The sequence below is a fragment of the Sciurus carolinensis genome, chromosome 2 (assembly GCF_902686445.1).
Source record: "Sciurus carolinensis chromosome 2, mSciCar1.2, whole genome shotgun sequence".
Taxonomy (NCBI): Eukaryota; Metazoa; Chordata; class Mammalia; order Rodentia; family Sciuridae; genus Sciurus; species Sciurus carolinensis.
Genome location: NC_062214.1, coordinates 83,557,244 through 83,578,460, shown reverse-complemented (window position 1 = coordinate 83,578,460; position 21,217 = coordinate 83,557,244). Strand labels below are relative to the sequence as shown.

The 21,217-nt window shown below is 41.9% G+C and overlaps 1 protein-coding gene and 1 pseudogene across 12 annotated transcripts in view; both read right to left on the bottom strand.

Annotated features, from left to right (window-relative positions):
* Window positions 1-14,753, bottom strand: part of Parp6 (poly(ADP-ribose) polymerase family member 6) — a 30,538-nt gene extending 15,785 nt beyond the window's left edge. For 5 of the 12 annotated variants that reach the window (XR_007107108.1, XM_047540404.1, XM_047540410.1 and 2 more), the window contains exons 1-14: window positions 14,615-14,748; window positions 13,073-13,329; window positions 11,644-11,738; window positions 11,332-11,526; window positions 10,607-10,684; window positions 9,592-9,686; window positions 8,933-8,993; window positions 8,608-8,698; window positions 8,083-8,149; window positions 4,793-4,942; window positions 3,503-3,713; window positions 2,948-3,001; window positions 1,038-1,133; window positions 366-458 (exon numbers count right to left, since the gene is read on the bottom strand). Coding sequence is in view for 11 of the 12 variants with exons in the window: in XM_047540404.1 (XP_047396360.1) it covers window positions 366-458; window positions 1,038-1,133; window positions 2,948-3,001; window positions 3,503-3,713; window positions 4,793-4,942; window positions 8,083-8,149; window positions 8,608-8,698; window positions 8,933-8,993; window positions 9,592-9,686; window positions 10,607-10,684; window positions 11,332-11,334 (999 nt within the window). In the remaining variant the exon portion in view is untranslated. Of the gene's footprint in view, window positions 1-365; window positions 459-1,037; window positions 1,134-2,947; window positions 3,002-3,502; window positions 3,714-4,792; window positions 4,943-8,082; window positions 8,150-8,607; window positions 8,699-8,932; window positions 8,994-9,591; window positions 9,687-10,606; window positions 10,685-11,331; window positions 11,527-11,643; window positions 11,739-13,072; window positions 13,333-14,614 lie in introns of those variants that run through there. The other 7 variants (XM_047540408.1, XM_047540409.1, XM_047540405.1 and 4 more) reach the window with 6 other exon arrangements.
* Window positions 14,754-15,833: 1,080 nt separating this feature from the next.
* On the bottom strand, window positions 15,834-15,924 carry LOC124978412 (uncharacterized; annotated as a pseudogene).
* Window positions 15,925-21,217: the final 5,293 nt, after the last annotated feature.

Genomic DNA, 21,217 nt, shown 5'->3' with positions numbered 1-21,217 from the left:
TAGCTTTATATCTGCTTTTTTATATAACTCTATGTTACATCTTTCTATCCATTATTAAGTGTAGAGTATTTCAACTATAAGAACATACCACAATTTCTTTTTTTTTTTTTTTTTTTTGGGTGCTGGGGATCGAACCCAGGGCCTTGTGCTTACAAGGCAAGTACTCTACCGACTGAGCTATCTCCCCAGCCCCCATCACAATTTCTTTAACTGAACTTTCTACAGTTGGTGCTATATTCAGTTTTTCTTATAAGCTTTATAAATTAGTAAACATCCTTACATAGGAAATAATTTTTGGAAGTTAAATTCCAAGGAGTGAAACTGATGGGTTCCCTTCATTTTCTGGATCCCAATTCCCCTCGTACCTCTGCTCCAGTAGCCACCTCCTCTGCAGCTCCAGACATGACCCCCAGTGTGTAGAAGGAGAAGACGCACAGTTCACGAGTGCAGACAGCTGGCTGAATAAACATATTAAACAAGACAATGGAGGTAAAAGTTATGCAATAAGATGTAGGGAAAGACAGATCTAAGCTTAGACCACTCTAGAACAAGGTAGAAATTTGAGGTCCTCCATGTCAGAAGAATACCATCAAAAAGTATATCTTTACCTCACTAAAAAGTTTGAGAGTTAAGTCATCTACCTATGAAGCATTCCCTGACCTGTGAGGTAGTCAGGTAATTCTTCCAAGTTTCCATGACACTGTTCATATCTTTTCTATACACTTAACATGTGTTGTGATTTATAATTGTCTATCTATCCATCTAGACTTGGGAGTACCAGAGGACAGCACTGTATCTAATCATCTTGTCAGTATCTGATCCCTATTTTTAAAAGCTGCATGGGAACTACGTCTTCAAAGTTACTATCATATCCTCATCTCTCCAAACAAGATCAGATTTCTTTTCTGAGAAAAACAATTCTTGAGTCTCTGGGGACAGAATCCCTTTTTAACTATAGGCTCAGGAAGAAAAGAGAGATGAAAAGTCAATGAAGGGGTCTTGGTAGAGGAAGAGGATCAAAGAATAGGGGCCTATACCTTGAGCATGGAACCATTCTGGAAGACATGCTGCTCATCACACACCACACAATACTCATTCAATGTTGGAATCCTCTGCTCTGCATACTTCATGATCTGGAGAGAGAAAAGATGTCTACATATTTTGGAGGGCACAGATATAGGAAAATTTCTTTTTAGATATAGGAAATAATTTACACTTCATTTCCAGCTATCCTCCTCCCTTCCAGTCATTTGCCTAAAGCAGAATCTATTCTTGGATACTGCACTTAGTTCAACTGATGCCTTGACTACAGAGTTAAATCTGTAGATTATTACAAAAATAAAACTTGTCATGACCTTTGATTTAAAGTCCTGGATTAAAAACCCACCTCTACTACTTAGTGTGAAATATAACTGTATGTCAGTTAACCTGTGCCTTGGTTTCTTCATTTAAAAAATAGGATATTCACCTCATAAGGATATTGCAAGAAGTAAGGTTATCTACATGAAAGCATTTTATAAGCATAAGCAAGTGCTAATCAAACTACTAACAGTAGTTGTAGTAACTACAGACTGTCCTTTAGGATAGGTGAGTATTCAAGATCAGATTGCAAGTGTACCTGAGATGACACTTCAACTACCTAGAACAATTAGCCAATTCACTAGTCGAAAACACAGACAAGGGTTGGGGTTGTAGCTCAGTGCTAGAGCACTTGCTTAGCCTGTGTGAGGCACTGAGTTCAATTCTTGGCACCGCATATAAATAAATACATTAAATAAAGGTTCATCAACAACTAAAAACAATATTAAAAAAAGAAGCACACAGACAAATTCTGTGCTGGGGTCAGGCACAGTCACAAATGCCTGTAATCCCAGCAACTTGGGACATTGAGACAGGATTGCAAATCTGATGCCAGCTTCAGCAACTTAGGGCAGCCCTCAACAACTTAGCAAGACATGTCTCAAAATAAAAATGGGTTGGGGATGTAGCTTAGTGGTAGAGTGCCTCTGGGTTAAATCCCCATTACACACCCCCCAAAAATAAAACAGAATTCTCTGCTGGGAAGGTGGTATAAATTGAGAATTCATGCAGCAATATCCTAATGTGTTTTTCTTAGCACGGGTATCTATGTATAAATCAGGTTTTCCTATTTCACATGACCTGGTAATTGGAGATGGAAGGGGTTTTATTAATTCATTTAATGCAGATTTTTTTGAATGCCTACGATGTACCCAGCTCTTTAAAAGATCTCTTTGACTATGTAGTCATGAAAGATTGTTTCAGATGCTAAACTTCTATAGGGGAGATGTGATCTGTACACAAATTACTTACAATCCAAGGCAGCGTGTGACACAAAGGTGCTACGTAAAACAAAAAGGATGATACAATTGAGTAATGACAATTATAAGGAAAAGGAACTTCTGAGCCTTGACTGCAACAGGCAGATATGGGAAGGCCAGTGGAGGGAATAACATGAAAAAAGGTAAAAGAAATATAAAAGCGAAAGCTCATCAAAGGAATAAAGAGATGTTAAAAGAACACAAATGATCAGCATTGGCTTAGCAGTGAAAAAGATCTTTAGGGAAAACTGAAGATCACTTAAGCAAGGGATTTGTGGGTTGCAAGAAAATTAGTGTTAGTACCTCTCTTATCTTGACACCTATATACATAAAATTCGCAGTGCCACATTTGTACCTGATCCCAAGTGTTCCCAATAATGTTGAAAGCTTTTTTTTGGAGGGGTCCTGATACTGGGGATCAAACCCATGCTGTGAATACATAAGGATGGGAAAACTATACCTCCTTCTTTCTTATCCATTCAATACTTATAGCTCCTGGAGCAGAGTAACTCAGGAAATACTTAACTGACTAAAGGAGTGAGGAGATATTAGAGGATCAGATGGGTCAGACAATAAGAGCTTTGGAATGAAGTTTTGGACCTGATTACCTGGACAAGGAATCCATACTCCAGAGTGGGAATGTTCTTGCAGTGACCACTGACCTGGTGAAAGTAAAAGACAAGACCCCATAACTCTCCTATGAAGCAGGGACCTCTAAAGATCTCACTGACCCCTGTCACCCACAATTCTCCTAATTACTAAGTCCTATCTCAGAACAGCAACCTCAAAGCTCTCCGGATAGATTTTTTAGACATTTTTGCTGAAGATTCTAGAATAGTGCTCACCTGTCTTTAACCCTCTTCAAAGCAGATGGGATAAGTTAGTATAGCAGTTAACTACTGAGTTCTAACCATAGTCTAATAAAATCAAACATGACTTGCCCATCTTCAGACTCTCTACTTTATGGCCTATTACCATAGAAGGCAGTTAGACAATTTAGAAATGTTTTCAGCTATTAAAAATGTGTTCCATTCTACCCACTCAAGATACATGTCCAGGCTTAAATTACCTTAATAACCCCACCCCATTTTGAAAAGCTACACTCCCACATTTCCAATCCCACCCTCCTCATACCCAAGTCAAACCCTCCCCAGCCCATGTACCAAAGGAGAGGTCCGTGCTGGGGGAGGGAGGCCCACGTGCTGAGGGCACAGGAGACCTGCCTGGGGGCTGGGAGGGTAGCCAAACACCTCCACTTTGGGGTTCTTCATAGTACAGGAGATGGAACGGTTCATGAGGCGCCCAACTCGAAGCTCTGGTACACCCAGTTTGCCTTTCAGCATGGAGTCCTGTATGATGGGGAAACTGGGAGACCTGGAGAATGAAGGCAAAGAAAATTGATAAAACTGGAGACTTGGTATAAGCCCTAGAAGGGGACTGGAGAGAAGTAGGTCCTAGGCCAAAAGTCTAAGCCAAAGACAAACTCAAAGATGAGGGAACTTCCACTGGATCTTAAACACTGACAGAAAACACTATTAAATTTATATTTTTTTGGTACTGGGAATTGAAACCAGGGGTATTCTACCAGAGTTACACTCAAAGTCTTTTTATTTTTGAGACAAGGTCTTGCTAATTAAGTTGCTGAAGCTGCTTCAAACTTGCAATTCTCCTGTCTCGGCCTCCCGAACAGCTGGGATTATAGGCATGCACCACCACATCAACTAAATGAATTGATTTTTATGTCATTATCTGTACATTTTTCAGATTGGGATATGGAAGGGGAGGTAGAGGCAGAACCTAGGTCATGGCATTGAGGCTAGGTACGGAATGATCCCTTGGAGAGGACGCCTGTTCATTTCACTCTCTGTTGTGAGAGGAAAGGATTAACTGCTACACACTAGCAAGAAGTAGTTGCATCCTAAAGAGCCTAATGTTAACTATCTGTCAATAACAGTGCCTGAAAAGCTACAAAACTAAGTTTGTGACTGCCTTTGGAAATATCAGAAGATACCTGAGAAGGAAACAAAGTATATCTGGGGTCAAAGGATGGAACAATATTTATTTCCAGCCTAGATAATATATCATTGTACCCTTGCATAACAGCCAGGAGTTGGTGCCTATTCTCTAACTCTGCTTCCTTAGGACAGGAATAAGGATGAGAATCAAAGGAAAAAAAGATGGAAAAATCAGCATGCACATTTACAAATACATTACCATGAGCTCAGAAATATTGTATTTTATATACAGAATGAGGTATGAATGTTGAACTAGGAACAGAAAAGTAAGGACACAAAGGGGACAGGACCATGTGAGCACTGTTAGTAGTTAAAGGTACAGAATTTGGAGGACCCAGAAAAAGGACAGAAAAGATTAATTCAGGTATTCCAGAAGATGGGCATGAGGCTAAGACAAAACTGAGGTGATTACAGATGATCAGCTAATGGGGTTCTTACTTGGGGATGGGTGAGAAGATGCTGAGGCCAGCTCGGAACTTCTTGATGGTACCACTTGCCTTGAACCAACTGTGCCTCTTCTCCTGCTGGGTCTTCAAGAAATCGTTGCTCAGATGTTTCCATTGTTGGGATGTGAACATACCCAGGATCCTGAAAAATCAAAGAGAACAGGTGTAGGCAAGATCAGGCAAAGGAATAGGGTAAGAAATAGGGACTCAGCAAGGGCAATAATCTGAAATTTGGATCCAAAGACTGTAAAACTAATTGTGTTAGGGGAATGTGTGCTTGAAGACACTCCTTGATGACCTTAGCACATGGAAATCCACCATTCTAAAATACTTTCTGAATCCAAGGGGGTGATTACCCACTCCCATTACCTAGGCTAATGGACCAGAAAAATTCTGAAATGCTTTGCACTTAGAGGGAGATCTCAAAGGCTGTGAACCTTGAGATTTACTACCAAGAATGACTATACTGAGAGAAAAGAGATGGTAGGACAGAGGTAAGTACCACACTCTGCCTTGTAAAGAGTGAAGAAAAGGACTAGGGACATAGAAGGTAGTGACACTGTTAGGTGAAAAATTGCATCCCAAAATTTAGTTCCAGACAGTTGTGGTGGCACATGCCTATAATGCCAGCAACTTGGAAGGCTGAGGCAGGAGGATCACAATTTGAGGCCAGCATCAGCAACTTCACAAGACCCTGTCTCAAAATCAAATTTAAAAAGACTAGGGATGTAATGTCTAGCATGTTTAAGGTCCCAGGTTTAATCCCAAGTATTGCAAATAAATAAATAAATATTAGAATTATGATTGTCAGTTCTTTCACTTGTCATGGATCAGTTCTATCATTTCTCTGATACAGTCTAAATATTCGACTTCTCAAGTTTCTAACTTATAACCAACAATTCCCCTTCTTATTAGAGAAAGCCATCAGATATCAGCTTCTTTAATTTTTCTAACACTATTATAATATCTATTTCCACCCTGACCTCAATCCCTCCACTCTCTGGACACAAAGTGATCCCCTAGTTAAGACAATTTCTCTATTTGTGCTCTATCTCAGCCCTTTCTTGCCTCTTTAAGAACCTCAATCTATCAATCATTCCTGTCTCTTGTTGGTTCCTTTACCACAGTCTACAAAAAATTTCGACTTTCTACACCTCGGTCTAAGTACTTTAGACTTTTCCTCTTCTAAACTCACCTAAGTTTCTCAATTCATAATTATCGTTTCTACCTCCTTGATAATCATTCACTTCTCAAATTACTATGGTTCCTACCTTCACCACTCCATTAAAATTGCTCTCATCTTTATGCTAAATACAATAGAAACTTTGAAATTCTCCTCTTACAGATCTCTAGCATCTGACCCTTCATAAAGAAGCTGTCTTGCCTTGTTTTCTGTGACACCATTCTCTCTCTTCTTCTCTGATCCACCTTTAGTGTTTCTTCTTCCTTTGTGGTTTCCTGGGTATTCTGTCCAGGTGTTTTAAGTTACCTTTGATTCTATTTTCTTTTCACTCTATTATGCTCTCCTTTAGCTATCTCATATTCACTGGCTTTAATTTCTATCCATACACTGATGCCTATCTTCAACCCTAACCTCTCCTTTAAGTACCAAACTGACATACTATATGTAAAGCATCACCACTTACATAACTTAAAATTACCTTTAATATGTCTAAAATGGGATTACAACCCAGGCATGGTGGCACGTGCCTGTAATCCTAGTGACTCAGAGACTGAGGCAGGAAGATCTTGAGTTCAAAGCCAGCCTCAGCAAAAGTGAGGTGCTAAGTAACCCAGCAAAACTGTCTCTAAATAAAATACAAAATAGGGCTGGGGATGTGGCTCAGTGGTGGAGTGCCCCTGAGTTCAATCCCCGGTACCAAAAAAAAAAAAAAAAGGGGGGGGGGTGGAGTGGAGGGGGGCTAGGGCTGTGACTTGGTGGTTAAGTGTCCTGGGTTCAATCCCCAGTTTCTTTTCTTTTTTTTTTTTTTTTTTTTTTGGGGGGGGTGCCGGGGATCGAACCCAGGGCCTTATGCTTACAAGGCAAGCACTCTACCAACTGAGCTATCTCCCCAGCTCCCCCAGTTTCAAATAAATAAATAAATAAATGGGGGGGGGGTAAAGAAATTATATATTCTCATGCTACAAACCTGCTATTTTTTTTTTTCCTTGAAGTGTTGGGGACCTGGGTCTGGTATGTGCTAGGAAAGTACATTACCAGTGAGTAACATTACAGTTCATGTTCCTGTGGTTCTTATACCCTGTTTAAATTGGTGGCATCACAATTTACCTAGACATGTGGGCTGAAACCTAAGGTAATTTTCCACTATTGCTCTTGTCTACAAAATATCCAAATCAGCCCAGTCTTATTGACTTTATACCCCCCAAATCATTCTCTCTCTCATCTCCATTCTTGCAATTCTTTCCTTCTTTATTTATTTATTTTGCACTACTGGAAACTGAACTTGGACTTGTGACTAGGCAAGTGCTCTACCATTGAACTATAACTCCAGCTCTCACCTCTATTCTAATCTACAGTCACATTTTAGCTCAGGTCTTCATCATTTCATGTTTAAGTTTCACACTAAACTAGTTCTGGTCTTATCTCATCCTCCTCATCCCCTCCTACCCATTTTGTAGAAAGTTACCAGAACAGTTTTTCTGAAACTAAATCTGACCATGTCCTTTCTTTGCTTAAAACCCTTCACTGTTATCACTGTCTAAAGGACAAAGCCCAAGATCATTTTGCTACCAAATTATTTTTTAGCTTTTCCTGGGCTTATTTTAAAAGGGTATTTTTTTAAAAGGAAACATTCAATCCAAGCCTCTGTCTGTCCATGCACATGTGTTGCTACAGTTCTTGAATGTCCCCCAAAGATTCATCTGTTGAAGGCTTGGTCCCAGCCTGTGGGGTTATTTAAAGTTGGTGAAAGTGGGGCCTAGTGGGAGGAAGTTAGGGTCAGAGAGCATGCCCCTGGAGGGACACTGGAACCCTAGACCTTCATTTTCCCTTTTTTTTCCTTCTTCCTATCTACCATTAGGTGAACAGTCCTCCTCTACCATGCACTCCCATCATGCTGTACTATGCCACCACAGACCCAAAGCAACAGGTCCAAGTAATCAAGGGCTGAAATCTCTAACACTGTATGCCAAAATAAATTTTTCCTATTTTCAAGTTGAATATCTCAGGTATTTTGTCACAGATACAAAAAGCTGACTAGCACATATATCCATCTCTCTTTTCCTCACATGTCCATGATCAATAAAGACCAAAGTTCTTACTTTTTCAACTGAAGACCCAGTCCAAACCCTTCCTTATTTGATGGCTGGAAAACCTCAATTGATGGTTCTGCAAAGAGAAGAGAAAGTTCCTAGCATATACATATCTCTATCCTCCTTGGAGTTCAAAGCCACAGTTCAGTGGAATGGTTTCCTCAGAGTCTAAAAACAGAAGCTGCTGCATATTCTAAACAATAATGTGGAAGAGGAAAATGTCCTAGGTAGAGGGTAGACTGTGGAAGCTCTCTAATCTATTTCAAATATTCTCAATAGGAAGTTGAGGGAAAGGGAAGAATAAATGATACCTTGGAACCAGAAAGCAATTTCATTAACCAATAAGGCCTTCAAATGATAGCTATCAGGTGACTGAAAATGAAGACATCAGTGACATGAAATTGAAAAGTTCCTATCAATGGCCTGTAGACTGAGCCCAAGAGCCTTACTCCTAGTTTTTCTCTACTTCAGTTAACTTAGGACTTTAGAGTAGACCATACCAGAGTACCCACTTGCCCCAATCACTGCTTTTACCTGGTCCATCAAGGTACTGGGAGAGAGAAAATCGCAGCCTTAACACAATAGGTTCTGTCCGGAGGACCTTCCAGGCTGTAGATACTTCCTCCTAAAAGAATAAGGGAAATAGTTTCCAGTTTACAACTGGAATGGACTTGAAATGTCCCCTATGCAACACACGTGCACATGACAGTACACACCACTGTCTGCTGATGGTCTAGGAAAGACAGAGATGAAGAACCTGTGCTCCAAATACAGCACTCAGGAACAAGACTCCTGGCCTACATGACAAAATCCACAAGTCCAGATAGACATGTTGTTGGCAGGTACTAGCACCACTTACATCGAGGAAGCTGATGTTGATGTGGAGATCAATGTCCACGTCATCGATAGTTCCATATTCTCTACAGAGATACAGGCAACCATAAGTGAGTCTCAACAAGGGAACAGAGACTGAGATAGAGGAGAACTGAATCTGGGGACAGGAGAGAGGGAAGGCTAGAAGGCAGTCTGTATATAGGGTTAGTTGGATGACCTCAAGCCACTTACATGATCAGGGCCCTCTGTAGGACAGAAACTCTTACCTCATAGGTAAAATTAGTGACTTGTAGGGATTTAGGATAAGAGGAATTTTTTTTTTTTTTTTTTTGGCCACTCTGGAGACTAAACCCAGGAGTACCTAGTCCTTCTTATTTTTATTATTATTTTTTTAAGACAGGGTCTCACTAAGTTACCAAGGCTGACCTTGAACTTGCCATCCTCCTTCATCTTCCCAATAACTGGAATTGTAGGTACACCTGGCTAAGAGTGAACTTCTAAGAAAAGTAGCTTTACTCCTAATACCTCTATTAGCCAAGATTCAGTATTTTGAGCAACTTCTATCATTAAGCTTATCATCTGTCCCCTTATTACAACATAAAAAGAAAAAAAAAAACCTTTAGCCTTTTAACAACTCAGAAAATAAGTGACTCGCTCCCCTGCCATTCCAAAGTGGAGTCCCACCTGATGGATACAGAGTTCTCACTGTAGATCTCCTTCACAGCTTCAATGTCTGCATCGAGCTGTGGGTGTCGATACAGGTCAGCAGCACAGCTCCCCTAAGATACCAGCAAAAATGTTGGTGGTAGGAGGGGTAGAAAAGGATAGACAAACAGGGAAAGAGAGACAAAAACAAAAAGAACATGAAGATACACCAGAAAATGAGGGAAACAAACAGCAGCGTACAGGGGAAGTGAAAGCTACTTTTATAAAGAGATTCTTGGGCTGGGGAGATAGCTTAGTCGGTAAAGTGCTTGCCTTGCAAGCACAAGGCCCTGGGTTCGATCCCCAGCACCGCAAAAAAAAAAAAAAAAAAAAAAAGGGATTCTTGGTGGTGGCCCTGCTAGGGATTTCATTGACAAATTCCTTCCCCCTGCATCATCACTCTAAGGAAGTTTCAGCAGACCAAATTAGCCCCCCCTTTTTTTGGGGGGGGGGCAGGGGTGCTGGGGATCGAACCCAGGGCCTTGTGCTTAGAAGACAAGCACTCTACTGACTGAGCTATCTCCCCAGTCCCTAGGCCTTTCTTAAGGAGTTCACACCCTTTAAATCTTTAGCTTTTCCTCTCAGGTTTTGACCTACTATAACTCAGAATAGGATAAAGGGTACAGATTTTAACTCAAATCAGTTCTACCTGAAGAGCATTCTCAGAGTGTGAGCATTTTTGCTTATGACTGTGTCCTTTTAAGACTTGACTCCAATGAATGATCCTCACTGGCTAGTGAAGTAAGTCAGAAAAAGGTTTCTAAGAAAATATGTATGGCCTTCATATACAGAGAATGTAGTTTACTCAGCAACAGGTACGAGTTCCAAGCAGGAGCAAAGACATGGGATAAGTTTTAACAAGACCATGATCGGACTATATGAACATTATATACTCATCTCATCTCTGCTCCAGGACAACTTCTTTCACTCTTGATGTATCCAGAGAGTAAAATTAAGACCATTCAACACTGAATCATAAAGAATATAACCTCACCTGAACTCCATAGAGAAATTCCTCTGATTCATTATCTCCTTCTGAATCATCATCATTCCAGAACTGGCCTTTGATGTCCTAATGATGAGAAATAAAATATAATTCTTTCTTAAGTCCTTGTTATTCCATGGAATATTGTGGGGTAATACGACGGGAAAAGGTTCCCTGGCATAGAATAAAAGAAACCTTAATTCCTTTACACCTTTCACTTCACTCTTAGGCAGTTTCTCTCTTCCGGAATCTGATCATATCCAAGGCTTAGCTCTAACTTGGAGGGAAAGAGGAAAACAGTGAGGAATTTTGGCCTTCTTATGTCTCAGTATGATTGAGGTTCTGGTAGCCAATTGCAGAGGGACAGAAAAGACTTCAATGCTAAGGTCAATTCCTAAGCATATCTGGATTGTAGTATAAGCTGGCCTCTTCTGGGATCATTACCCAAAGCAGCATCCAAGCATACCTAAGCTCTCTTATCTCATCATTCTGTTTCTATCCATTAATGTATTTAACTCTCCCTTTCCTCACTAAGAAAACACCCCCCCACACACACACATACTCCTTCCCCAAGTAAAATTATTTCCATGCCCTTTCTCCTTTCTTTAACTTCAGATACTACTCTATCTTACAAAAGGACAAGAGAGAAAATACTGGGGAAAGATAAGGTCAGCATATTGTTTCATCTACCCCTTGGATGATTAAGTGAAAGAAGCCACGCAGTCAGTTCTCACCATTGGGTCAGTAGGTCACACACACTTCCAGGTCAGTGCTAGGCAGCACCCCTCCATACCACCAGCTGAACCCAGACCAACAAGATGGGCATTTAGGAGGCCACAAAGAGAGACAAGGGAGGGAGGTGATGTTAGGAGCAACTGGAGATCTGCTGGGGATATCAGGCTCTGCTACTGTGGTAACAGGTCACTGTTCTGTGGAAAGCAGATAACAATTGGTTACATTACCACTTAATAGCTGGATGGCATATATACAGGCACACTTTTATTATGCATATATGCAGATACTTACGAGTAAAGAGATGTACTTACATGTATACACATTCACTTTTATGTGTCCTTCTTTAACGGTAATGAACCATGCTGGGTGCAGTGGTGTAGGCCTGTGATCCCAGCGACTTGGGAGGCTGAGGCAGAAGGACCACAAGTTTGAAGCCAGTCTCAGCAACTTGATGAGCCCTAAGCAACCTAGCGAGTCCTATCTCAAAAAATAAAAAGGGCTGGGGATGCTGGGCATGGTGGTGCACACCTTTAATCCCAGCATCCAAGGAGGCTGAGGCAGTAGGATTGCAAATTCAAAGCCAGTCTCAACAACTCATCAAGGCCCTAAGCAACTCAGCGGGACCCTTTAAAATTTTTTTTAAAGGGCTGGGGATGTGGTTCAGTAGTTAAGCGCTCCTGGGTTCAATCCCTGGTACCAAAAACAAAACAAATAAAGATAATGAACCATGAAAACATTATACGAACATAAGGTACTGCCATTTCATTCATGGAGAGTTGTGATTGGAACAAGGACCTATTCTAGTTCATAATGATACAACAACCTCAAAGCCAAATGTGATGGTGGCAGAGCAAATGCTTACACTATCCTGTCTAACCAGTTCATTTTGGAATATTCTTCACTATACCAATCCTCACCTGAGTTAAGAGCCAGAATTAGACTCTTTCTAGACTCTTTTCTCAGTCATTTCTCCATAGTGAGCCATTATCTTTTTTACAACATCAATATTACTACATAAGCCGTTATACGACAATCACATCTAACAAAGTCCTCAACAACAATGAATATCCTCTAATAAACATGGTCTGAACTGTTATGGCCAAAATAATGCCCTGGGGTCATCTTGGAACCTATTCATACCCCCCCAGCAAAATCCAACAGTGATCCCAATGCATGCATAAAAAAAACTAACCCCTAGCCTTTCTTTCTGCTTATTTCTAATCCTGAAGACCCCTAACCATATACCAAGCAACTTTAAGCCCCACTGAAGCCTCCATATGCAGTAGGGAAAAACAAAACAAAACACTCATCTGTTAAACTATGAAGGGTTAAATGGTAGAGGGTAGCAAAGCTATCCTAACAGCTGGCTAAAAAAGTGTTCTGCTGCCTCTGCTGTTCTTGGAATCTATTTCAATGCACATGTCCATATTCTGCTCAAAGGTCACCTTGACCATCCTATATAAAATAGCAACAACTCAACAAATACAAGCACTATTTCTCTCCTTCCAAAGCATTTATCACAGTATAACATACATTTATTTCCCATCAGAATGTAAGCTCTATAGCAGAGACTTTGACTGTTTTCACTATGTTCACAGTTCCTTAACATATTAACTAAATAATGAGCTCTCTGCTCTATAACTAAGTGAAACAGGACATTCACACAAGAACCTAACACACTTCCATACACACAAAATCACACACAAAAAAAATGATTTTAAAAAGCAAGCCTTCATTCACCTTCAAGAGCAGCTGAGAACCAGAATAAGAAGATCTGGGGTTGGGCTTGTGAACTTTGAAAATAAACAGTCAAGTGCTGATCTGGATGATCACAGAGGAATAAAGAGGGAGGCACTAATGTCCAGGCTGGGCTGTCTTGGGGGAGAGTGGTAGGATGATGGCCTCACAGGCCAGAAGTAGCATTTCAAGGTCTTTAACACTGTGGAAGTCAAGAAAAACTCAGCATCTTTCCAAGGGCTGTTGCTGCTTGGTGTCTGCTGCTATCACAAGGAGAGAGAGAGGGGAAAAAAAAAAAAAAAAAAAAAAGGGTTCAGAGGGAGTTTCCTGTCCAGGAAGAGACAGTTCAGAAATTACTAGCATTTTCAGACCAGGCTAATGTAGTGTAAGGGACTTGCACCTGCTACTCTCAATGCCCTCCTCAGAGAGGTGAGTGTTTAAAAGATGAAGAGTAGACTGATCCCCAGGATGGAAAGACAAGATAGAGAGTGGAAAGAAAGAAAAAAAAAACAGTGGTGGGTCACAGAATTCACAGAATCATTTTAATAGAATTTACAGAAATCATTTTAGAAAGGAATAAGGTTGAAAGTTGACCTAATTCAAAGCTTTCATGTTATGCATAGACACTCAGGTATATGGAGGTCATGCAACTTGCTTAAGGTTAGAAGTATAGGTGAACTATATCATTTGACAGGTCCTAATTATAACCAATATTCATGTGATGAGGATATAATTAATTGAGGGAGTTGTTCATAAATTAAGAAAGACATGTCTGATTTATCAAAATTAGGTAAAGGAGGAGGATTTCACAAGAAGTTGGGTCAAATACCGACTATATGAAGAGTGTCCAAAGAAGGGTGTTAACCTTAGTGTTTATTTTGAATGATGATAACTACCATGGAATGCTTCATGTATTTCCAAGGGGAAAACCAAATGCAAATAAACCTCAAGTCCAGATCACAAAGGTCTTTTCCCCGAGATACATAGGGACCTTCTACGCCTAGTCAGAAACGCCTCCAATCTCCTCATTTAAACTTTGGGCTTGACTCCCAGCTTTGTGGTCTTGGGCAAGGAAAAAAAAAACTTCCCTCCATACCGAGGATTCCTGTCTCAGAAAGGCTAGGCCATTAAACAAAGAGCGAAGGGAAGAGCCAGGGAGTGGCAATTCCCGCAGGATAGCGCAACCCCAGGTAGCCCCCGTAAGGACAGGACCCGGCTAGTCCTGAAAACACCCTGCCACCCGCGCTTCCACGGCAGGCCCGAGGGCCTCCCTTGAGGCAGCAGTTACAGTTTTCCAGGTTCCTCTGGAGCCCCAGACACCCAACACTTGTCTCCCCAGGGATGCTCTGGCCGGTTCTCTGCCTCAGCCGCCCGGCCTGAGCGAAACCCAAGTCTAGGAGCCACCCTCAGAACCACCTGGTTCAAGCCCCTCACTTCATCCCCCGCCGCTGAGGCGGGGCGGACCCCACACCCTTCCAGCTGTCTGGCCGCCCCGCGCCCATCCCCGTGGTGGCCGCCCCACAGGCCAGCCCCGCTAGTACTCACGGCGACCCCGGGCCGCGCGCGGCCGCCGCTGAGGGGACGAGCGGCCCGGGACGCCCCGCGGGGGCGGAGCAGCAGGCCAAGGGGCGGGGACCGGGCCGGGCGGGCGAGGTCGCGCACCCCACGCCTCGTCGTTCCGTCACGGGCGCGCTGGGCCACTCTGCGCACGCTCGCGCCGCGACACCATGGTCACGTGGCTCACTCCTGACCAACCGCCGCGCGGTCTGCATCCCGGCGCGCCTTCGCCCCGGACGCCAGCCTTAGGGCGCTTGCCCAATGGTCGCCAGTTGGGAGGGGGCACGGAGCAAGAAGGTGGCGCCTGCGCAGTGGGTCGGAGAGGGAGCGCGGAGAAAGAAGAGAGGCTCCGGGGAGTGGGCGGCGTGCTCGCCAAAGGAGGATGTTTGTGTTTGGCGCCCCCTGTGGTTGGGAGGAATGTGCGGGTAAGGCAATCCAGATTGCTTACTTGTAGCCTGGGAGGGAACCTCCTTACTGAACGCTGCCGGTCGGCCCACAGAGGCCTAGAACTCCGTTCTCCCCCCAGATATTGCTGACTCCCAAGAATTTGCTTCGAAAGTGAGAGTCATATATCTCAGGATCTTTAAATTCTTAGTTTGTCTATTCTGTTCCCCTGGTAGCTGCAAGTATGGAAAGTACCCTGGCCTTCAGAGTCAAGGTGGGTTCAAAGCCTGGTTTCAGCACTTGATTATGCACCCTAAAAAAAAGACTTCATTTTCTGAGTCTTTATTCACCATTTTCTCTCTCTCTCTCTCTCTCTCTCTCTCTCTCTCTCTCTCTCTCTCTCCTCTCTCTCTCTCTCTCTCTCTCTCTCTCCCCTCTCTCTCTCTCTCTCTCTCCCTCTCTCTCTCTCTCTCTCTCTCTCTCCCTGTCCCTTCAGTACTGGGGCTTGAATCCAAGGCCTCACATTTACTAAGGCAAGCTTTCTATGGCTGAGTTAACATCCCCAGTCCTTTTTATTTTTTATTTTGAGACAGGGTCTCCCTGAATTGCCCAGGCTGGTTTTGAATTTGTGATCCTCCTGTCTCCGCCTCCCTAGTAGCTGTTGTGTAACTATTTTCTCATTTTTGTAGTGAAGACAATCATGCCTATTTCATAGGGCTGTCGTATTGAAGGTAAAATGAGATAGTTTTAGCATAAACATATGTATTAGCATGAACCATTTTTGTAGGACATAAATATCTGTAATTTCTTTTTTTTTTTTTTTTTTAATGTGGAATGCTTCACAATTTGCGCAGGGGATGCTAATCTTCTCTGTATCGTTGCAATTTTAGTATATGTGCTGCCCAAGGGAGCTCGGATACCTGAAAGTTCAGTACACTTGTAATCCCAGTGGTTCAGGAGACTGAGGCAGGAATATAGAGGGTTCAAAGCCAGCCTCAGCAATAGTGAGGCACTAAGCAACAATATAGGGCTGGGGATGTGGCTCAGTGGTTGAGTGCCCCTGAGTTCAAGCCCCAGTACCTCCCCCCACAAAAAAAGACTAATACATTTGAAGTAACCAGCAAGCTGAACTCAGGAGCGCATCACTCAGGAGGCTGAGACAGGAGGATACCAAATTGAGGCCAGCCTAGGCAATTTAGATAGATGCTGTCTCAAAGATAAAATAAAGGGACTGCAGTTATAGCTCAGTGGTAGAGTGCTTGCTTAGCATGTGTGAAGCATTGGGTTCAATCCTCAGCACCACATAAAAATAAATAAAGCTATAAAAAATGAAATAAAGAGGCCTGGGGATGTAGTTCAGTAGTAGAATGCTTAAGTATGTGTGAAGCCCTGGGTTCAATCCCCAGTACCACACACACAAAAAGTAACTAGCATAATCCTTACACTAGTAAGTACAGATGTCGGAATTTACATGGTTCAACGTAAGATCGTTCTAAATTTATGATGGCCCAAATACAATACTTATTTAGTAGAAACTATACTCAGAACTTTAAACTCTGAATTTTCCCTACACGTAGCATTATACACTGCAGTCTTTCCCAGTGGGGCAGAAGCATCTGATCGAAGTGCCCAGTCAGCCACAGGATTAGGAGGGTTAATAACTGATACCTTACAGTGCCCTGTTGCTAAGCTATAATATTCATTCAGTAGGTTAGGTGTACTAAATGCATTTGTGATTCTCCATATTTCAGTCTACAATGGGTTAATTGGGGCATAACCCCATTGTAAGTTGAGGAGCATCTGTAGTCCATAAATGAAAGCTGTAATTTTAGTTGTTATAGTTATTAACCCTAGATATGGTCAGACTTCCTCTCATATTTATTGGTCTTGGGACTCCCATATGCCCTTTTTTTCCATCAGCACTCATGTGAAAAGGTTCATGTTGGACATAACTTTCCTTCCTCACTTCCTCTTTTTGGATGGACACACCACATACAAGGAAGGCCTTGACCCTAAGTGAAAAAAAATACATGCCATATCTATTGCTTCTGAACTGACTAATGTCAGGATTTTCCCAGTAAGGATTCTCTTTTACACGTGTATGTCTTCAGCCTCTCCATTCTGACTCCTTTTCATTTTGATGCCCACCTCTGTTCACCTTGCCACTCAGCCTGGGCTACAGCATCTCAGTTTGACACACCCATTGCATATAATAAATGAAAAAAGTAATGAATATAGCCCAAATGCAGAATGCAGAGTTTAGAGTAGTTGGGGAAAGAGTTGGTCCTACTCCTGAAAGCAATTCATAATCAAGGGTCCCTTAACAACTCTGAGAGCCACATGTGTATGGGAATGTGAATACAGGGCTTATAGGTAGGCTCAAGAGTTCTGTGTCCTTCAGTGAAATGTTCAACTCCAGAATTCTATAACCTTTCAGGATTCCATAACCTTCCAGGATTCCCCCTCCGCAACCCTTTCCATCTCACACCACCACTCATTTATGGTGAATCTCAACTGCCTCATAGTTTTTCAGGATCTTCCTGGCCTTGCTTATTTTCCTATCCATTCCAGATCATTTTTTTTAAATGTTTCTAAATACCTTTATTTCATTTATTTTTATGTGTTGCTGAGGATCAACCCAGTGCCTCACATGTGCTAGGTAAGCACTCTACTACTGAGCTACACCACAGCCCCTCCATTCCAGATCTTTAATTCAGTCACTTTAATTACATTTTTGTTAGAATGATTGACTTTACTCTTTAAAAAACACACTCACAGATCATTTTAGCTATCTATCTTCTCTATTCTGCCATCTAAACTAGGATGAAGGAAACCACTCAGTCCTACAGACTTGAACTTGTAGGTAGAAACCATTTTAGGTTAGTCCAGCCTATAGCCCATTCTTTGGGAATTATATTCCCCACGTTCACACTCCAAATCCACACACTCCAGGGCCATTTTTGTATTATGTGACCCCTGGCACCCTGGTAGTATTTTATTGAGATATAAATGGATTCCTGATTTAATCTGTACTGAACTAATGTTCCCTCCTGGGAATCTGAGATAGGGCCAGGAGATTATGATTCTAACTGGACTCCATCCACCTCCCATCTACTATTAGAAATGAGAATGGAGAAAGACAGCCTAGGACAAAGAATGAATCATGGAGAGGCAGAAACTAGAAGTGATGAGATTATTCTCTAGCACCTGGCAGCTTCTGAGACACTTTGTGAGACCCTCTGAACTTGGGGGTCTGTGAATCACTCTTTTTCTACAACAAATTGCAAAAACTCACTCCACTTGTACCCAATGCAGCCTCATCAGCTGAGCCCTCGGTGTAACAAGCATTCCTTCCACATATCAGTTTCTCACACCATCTTTCATTTTGCTTCACAGAAAAAATAACTCCATGGGGTTGCTGCCTTGACTTTCTGTCCCTGACATTGGCTTTCTCCCATCTTTTATATTTCACAAAGGAGGGGGTCTCCCTTCAAATCCAAGGTTAATCCTTTCATTGTGATCTGTATTTCACTCCTTTTTGCCTCTTCAGTAACTGCTCTTTTACTTACCCTTTACTTCGTGTATATTCAACTCTTTCCTCTCTCCTACTCTTGATCTCAGCACAAAATTATAATCAATTAGCCTAACCTTTTTTAAAAAATCCAGTTTTAATCCTATATACTACTGGGTTTTTTGCCTTCAGCCAAGCTTCTAGGAGTAGTGTACATTCTACATCTACATTTCTAGGTATTCTTAAATCTGGTGCCATCTGACTCCTCTCAGAATCTCCACTAAAAATACTTTCACCAAAGTTACAAATGATTTCTGAACTGCCAAGTCCACTGAAAATATTCAGGCTTGTTAAACCACTTGATGTCATTCGGCATTGTTGATCATGCTATCCTCTCAACCCTTGACTCTGTTGGCTCCTTCAAAATAACCTCTTCCAATTTCTTTTTCATATGGCTCCTTCACAGCATCCATAATAGATTCCCTTTCTTTCATTACTATTTAAATATGAAAACAGGCCAGCATAAATCCTATTCTTCTCTTATCACACTTTCCAGTGATCTCAACAGCACCCTGGTGAAGCAGACCTTGGTCATTTTCGGCTTCTCAGAATCTGAATCCCCTTCCTATATTACAAGTCCTATAGATAAATAGAGCCACCCTTCCATGACAGACATCAAAAGTTTAGATGTTTACTTTCCCAGATCTTCAGCAAGTAAGACAGAAGAAGCATATGACCTAGGCTTAGCCAAGCAGCACCCAGAAATGGAGATTCTGGAATGATTCAGAGAAATAGAACCATGGAGAATTTATTCCAGTGGCAGTTGCCACAGCAGGCTCAGTTTCTCTCATGCCCAGCAGCTATATTGGTGTGGGTATTAGTGGTAGTAACATCCACTGTCTGAGGCTAACAACAGCAGCAGTATTCTCACTGGACTGGTTCTGGTATGTGATTCTGGCCTTTGTTCTGGTGAACCGAACTTCCATTGTTCCTACCTATTTTCTAATCTTGGGTCTCCTACCTGAATCATGGGACCCAAACTAGTGCCCTTCCAACAAATGTTTTCTGTTTACATCATCCTGAGAGATACACACTTATGAACTGGACCTCCAAATTCTGTAGCTCCATCCTATACTCCCTGTATTTCAAGTTGCCTTTTGGATTAATTGCCTTTGACACAGCTCCACTTGGCTACATCACAGGCAGACTCATTTTCTCACTCTGCATTTCTTTCATGTTCCTTAGTAAATATCACCTGTGATTTATTCAGCCTGAACCCTGAGAAGGAAGCATTTTAGACTTCTATCCTCATTTAAACTGAATAAATTTTACCTTATAAACATCTTAAAATTTTTATTTTTTTGTTGAACTGAATACTGAACCCAGGTCCTCACACTTGCTAGGCAAGTGCTTTATCACTGAGCTACCTCCTCAGCCCCAATATGTTTACTTTTTTATTGAGGGGGAGAGAATAGAAAAAAACAGCCCCTAAACTGGCCCCTATTCAGTTACAGCTTCTTGTTCCATGAGTAAGGAATAACTTTGAGGAAATAAAAGTTGTTTGGAAAAATTCAGGTGTAATTGCTGGCATGCTATGATGGGTAGAGGGATGAAGTGAAGTCTGAAGGCCCCTCCTACCCTCCATCTTGCTTCACACTATGTCCTGAAACCCTGGCGTGAAGAAAACGCCACTTTCATTCCTACTTTTGGGATTGCTGATGGCTAGGTAGTGATAGTGGATAACAAGATAGAAAAGCAATGTGCTCAGCATGTTGGTAAACACAACAAGCTGCACATCCATGATCATCCTGACCAGCTTGACTCAGTTCCCTAAACATCTTAAATTTAATCTCAATACATCTTAAATTAATCCCTTCTTTATGACTCCTCATCACTAGAATTATTGCAAGAGCCACCTAACAAGACTCCTTATCTAGTATGTACTGCTCAAATCTATTCTCCACTTAGCTTCACTGCTCTATTTAAACCCTCCAATGGCTCCCTAATGCCCCCAGCCTAAAATTTATATGCTTTCTATGAATCTAGTCCCTGCTTGACTCTCACTTCCCTCTTACATGCATCCTATCCTCCAGCCAAATTATACATTCTTATAGGTCATGCAGGGCATGTATTTACATTTCATAAGTACTTGGTGGGACTGAAAGTCACAATGCCACTTTTATCTCTGCCCCCTTTTGTCCCCATGGAGATGGATACATGACCCATCAGGTCAGGCAGAGGAGTTCATCATTTCAATCAAAGAGATTAGTTCAGGTACAGGTGTGTGACCTAAGTAGAGCCAATCATAAAATTCCCCCTCAAAGCTCTCTTGCTTTGGAGGCCATGGTGTTAAAGGAATATGAGATTGAAACTTCTGGCACCCAGCTCTCTCTGCCATATGGAGAGTAGTTCTCTAATAGGAAAAAGAGTAGAGCCACAGCTTAAAGGGAAGCAGAACCCTGAGAGATGGATCAAGAGACCTGGTGATATTTTTTGAGCCCTCCAGTTCAACCCTGCCTGAGGTCAGTAATGCTACTACACTTCTCAGTTCCCATCTTGCTTTAAGCTGTTTTATATTAGTTCCTATCATTTGTAATTAAATGAGTATTATTATAGAAATGGAATGGGGTATGCAAACAATGGACTCTAGAATGTGTAATTGCTGGAACTGGAGTCAAATGAAGTCAGTGAGGATC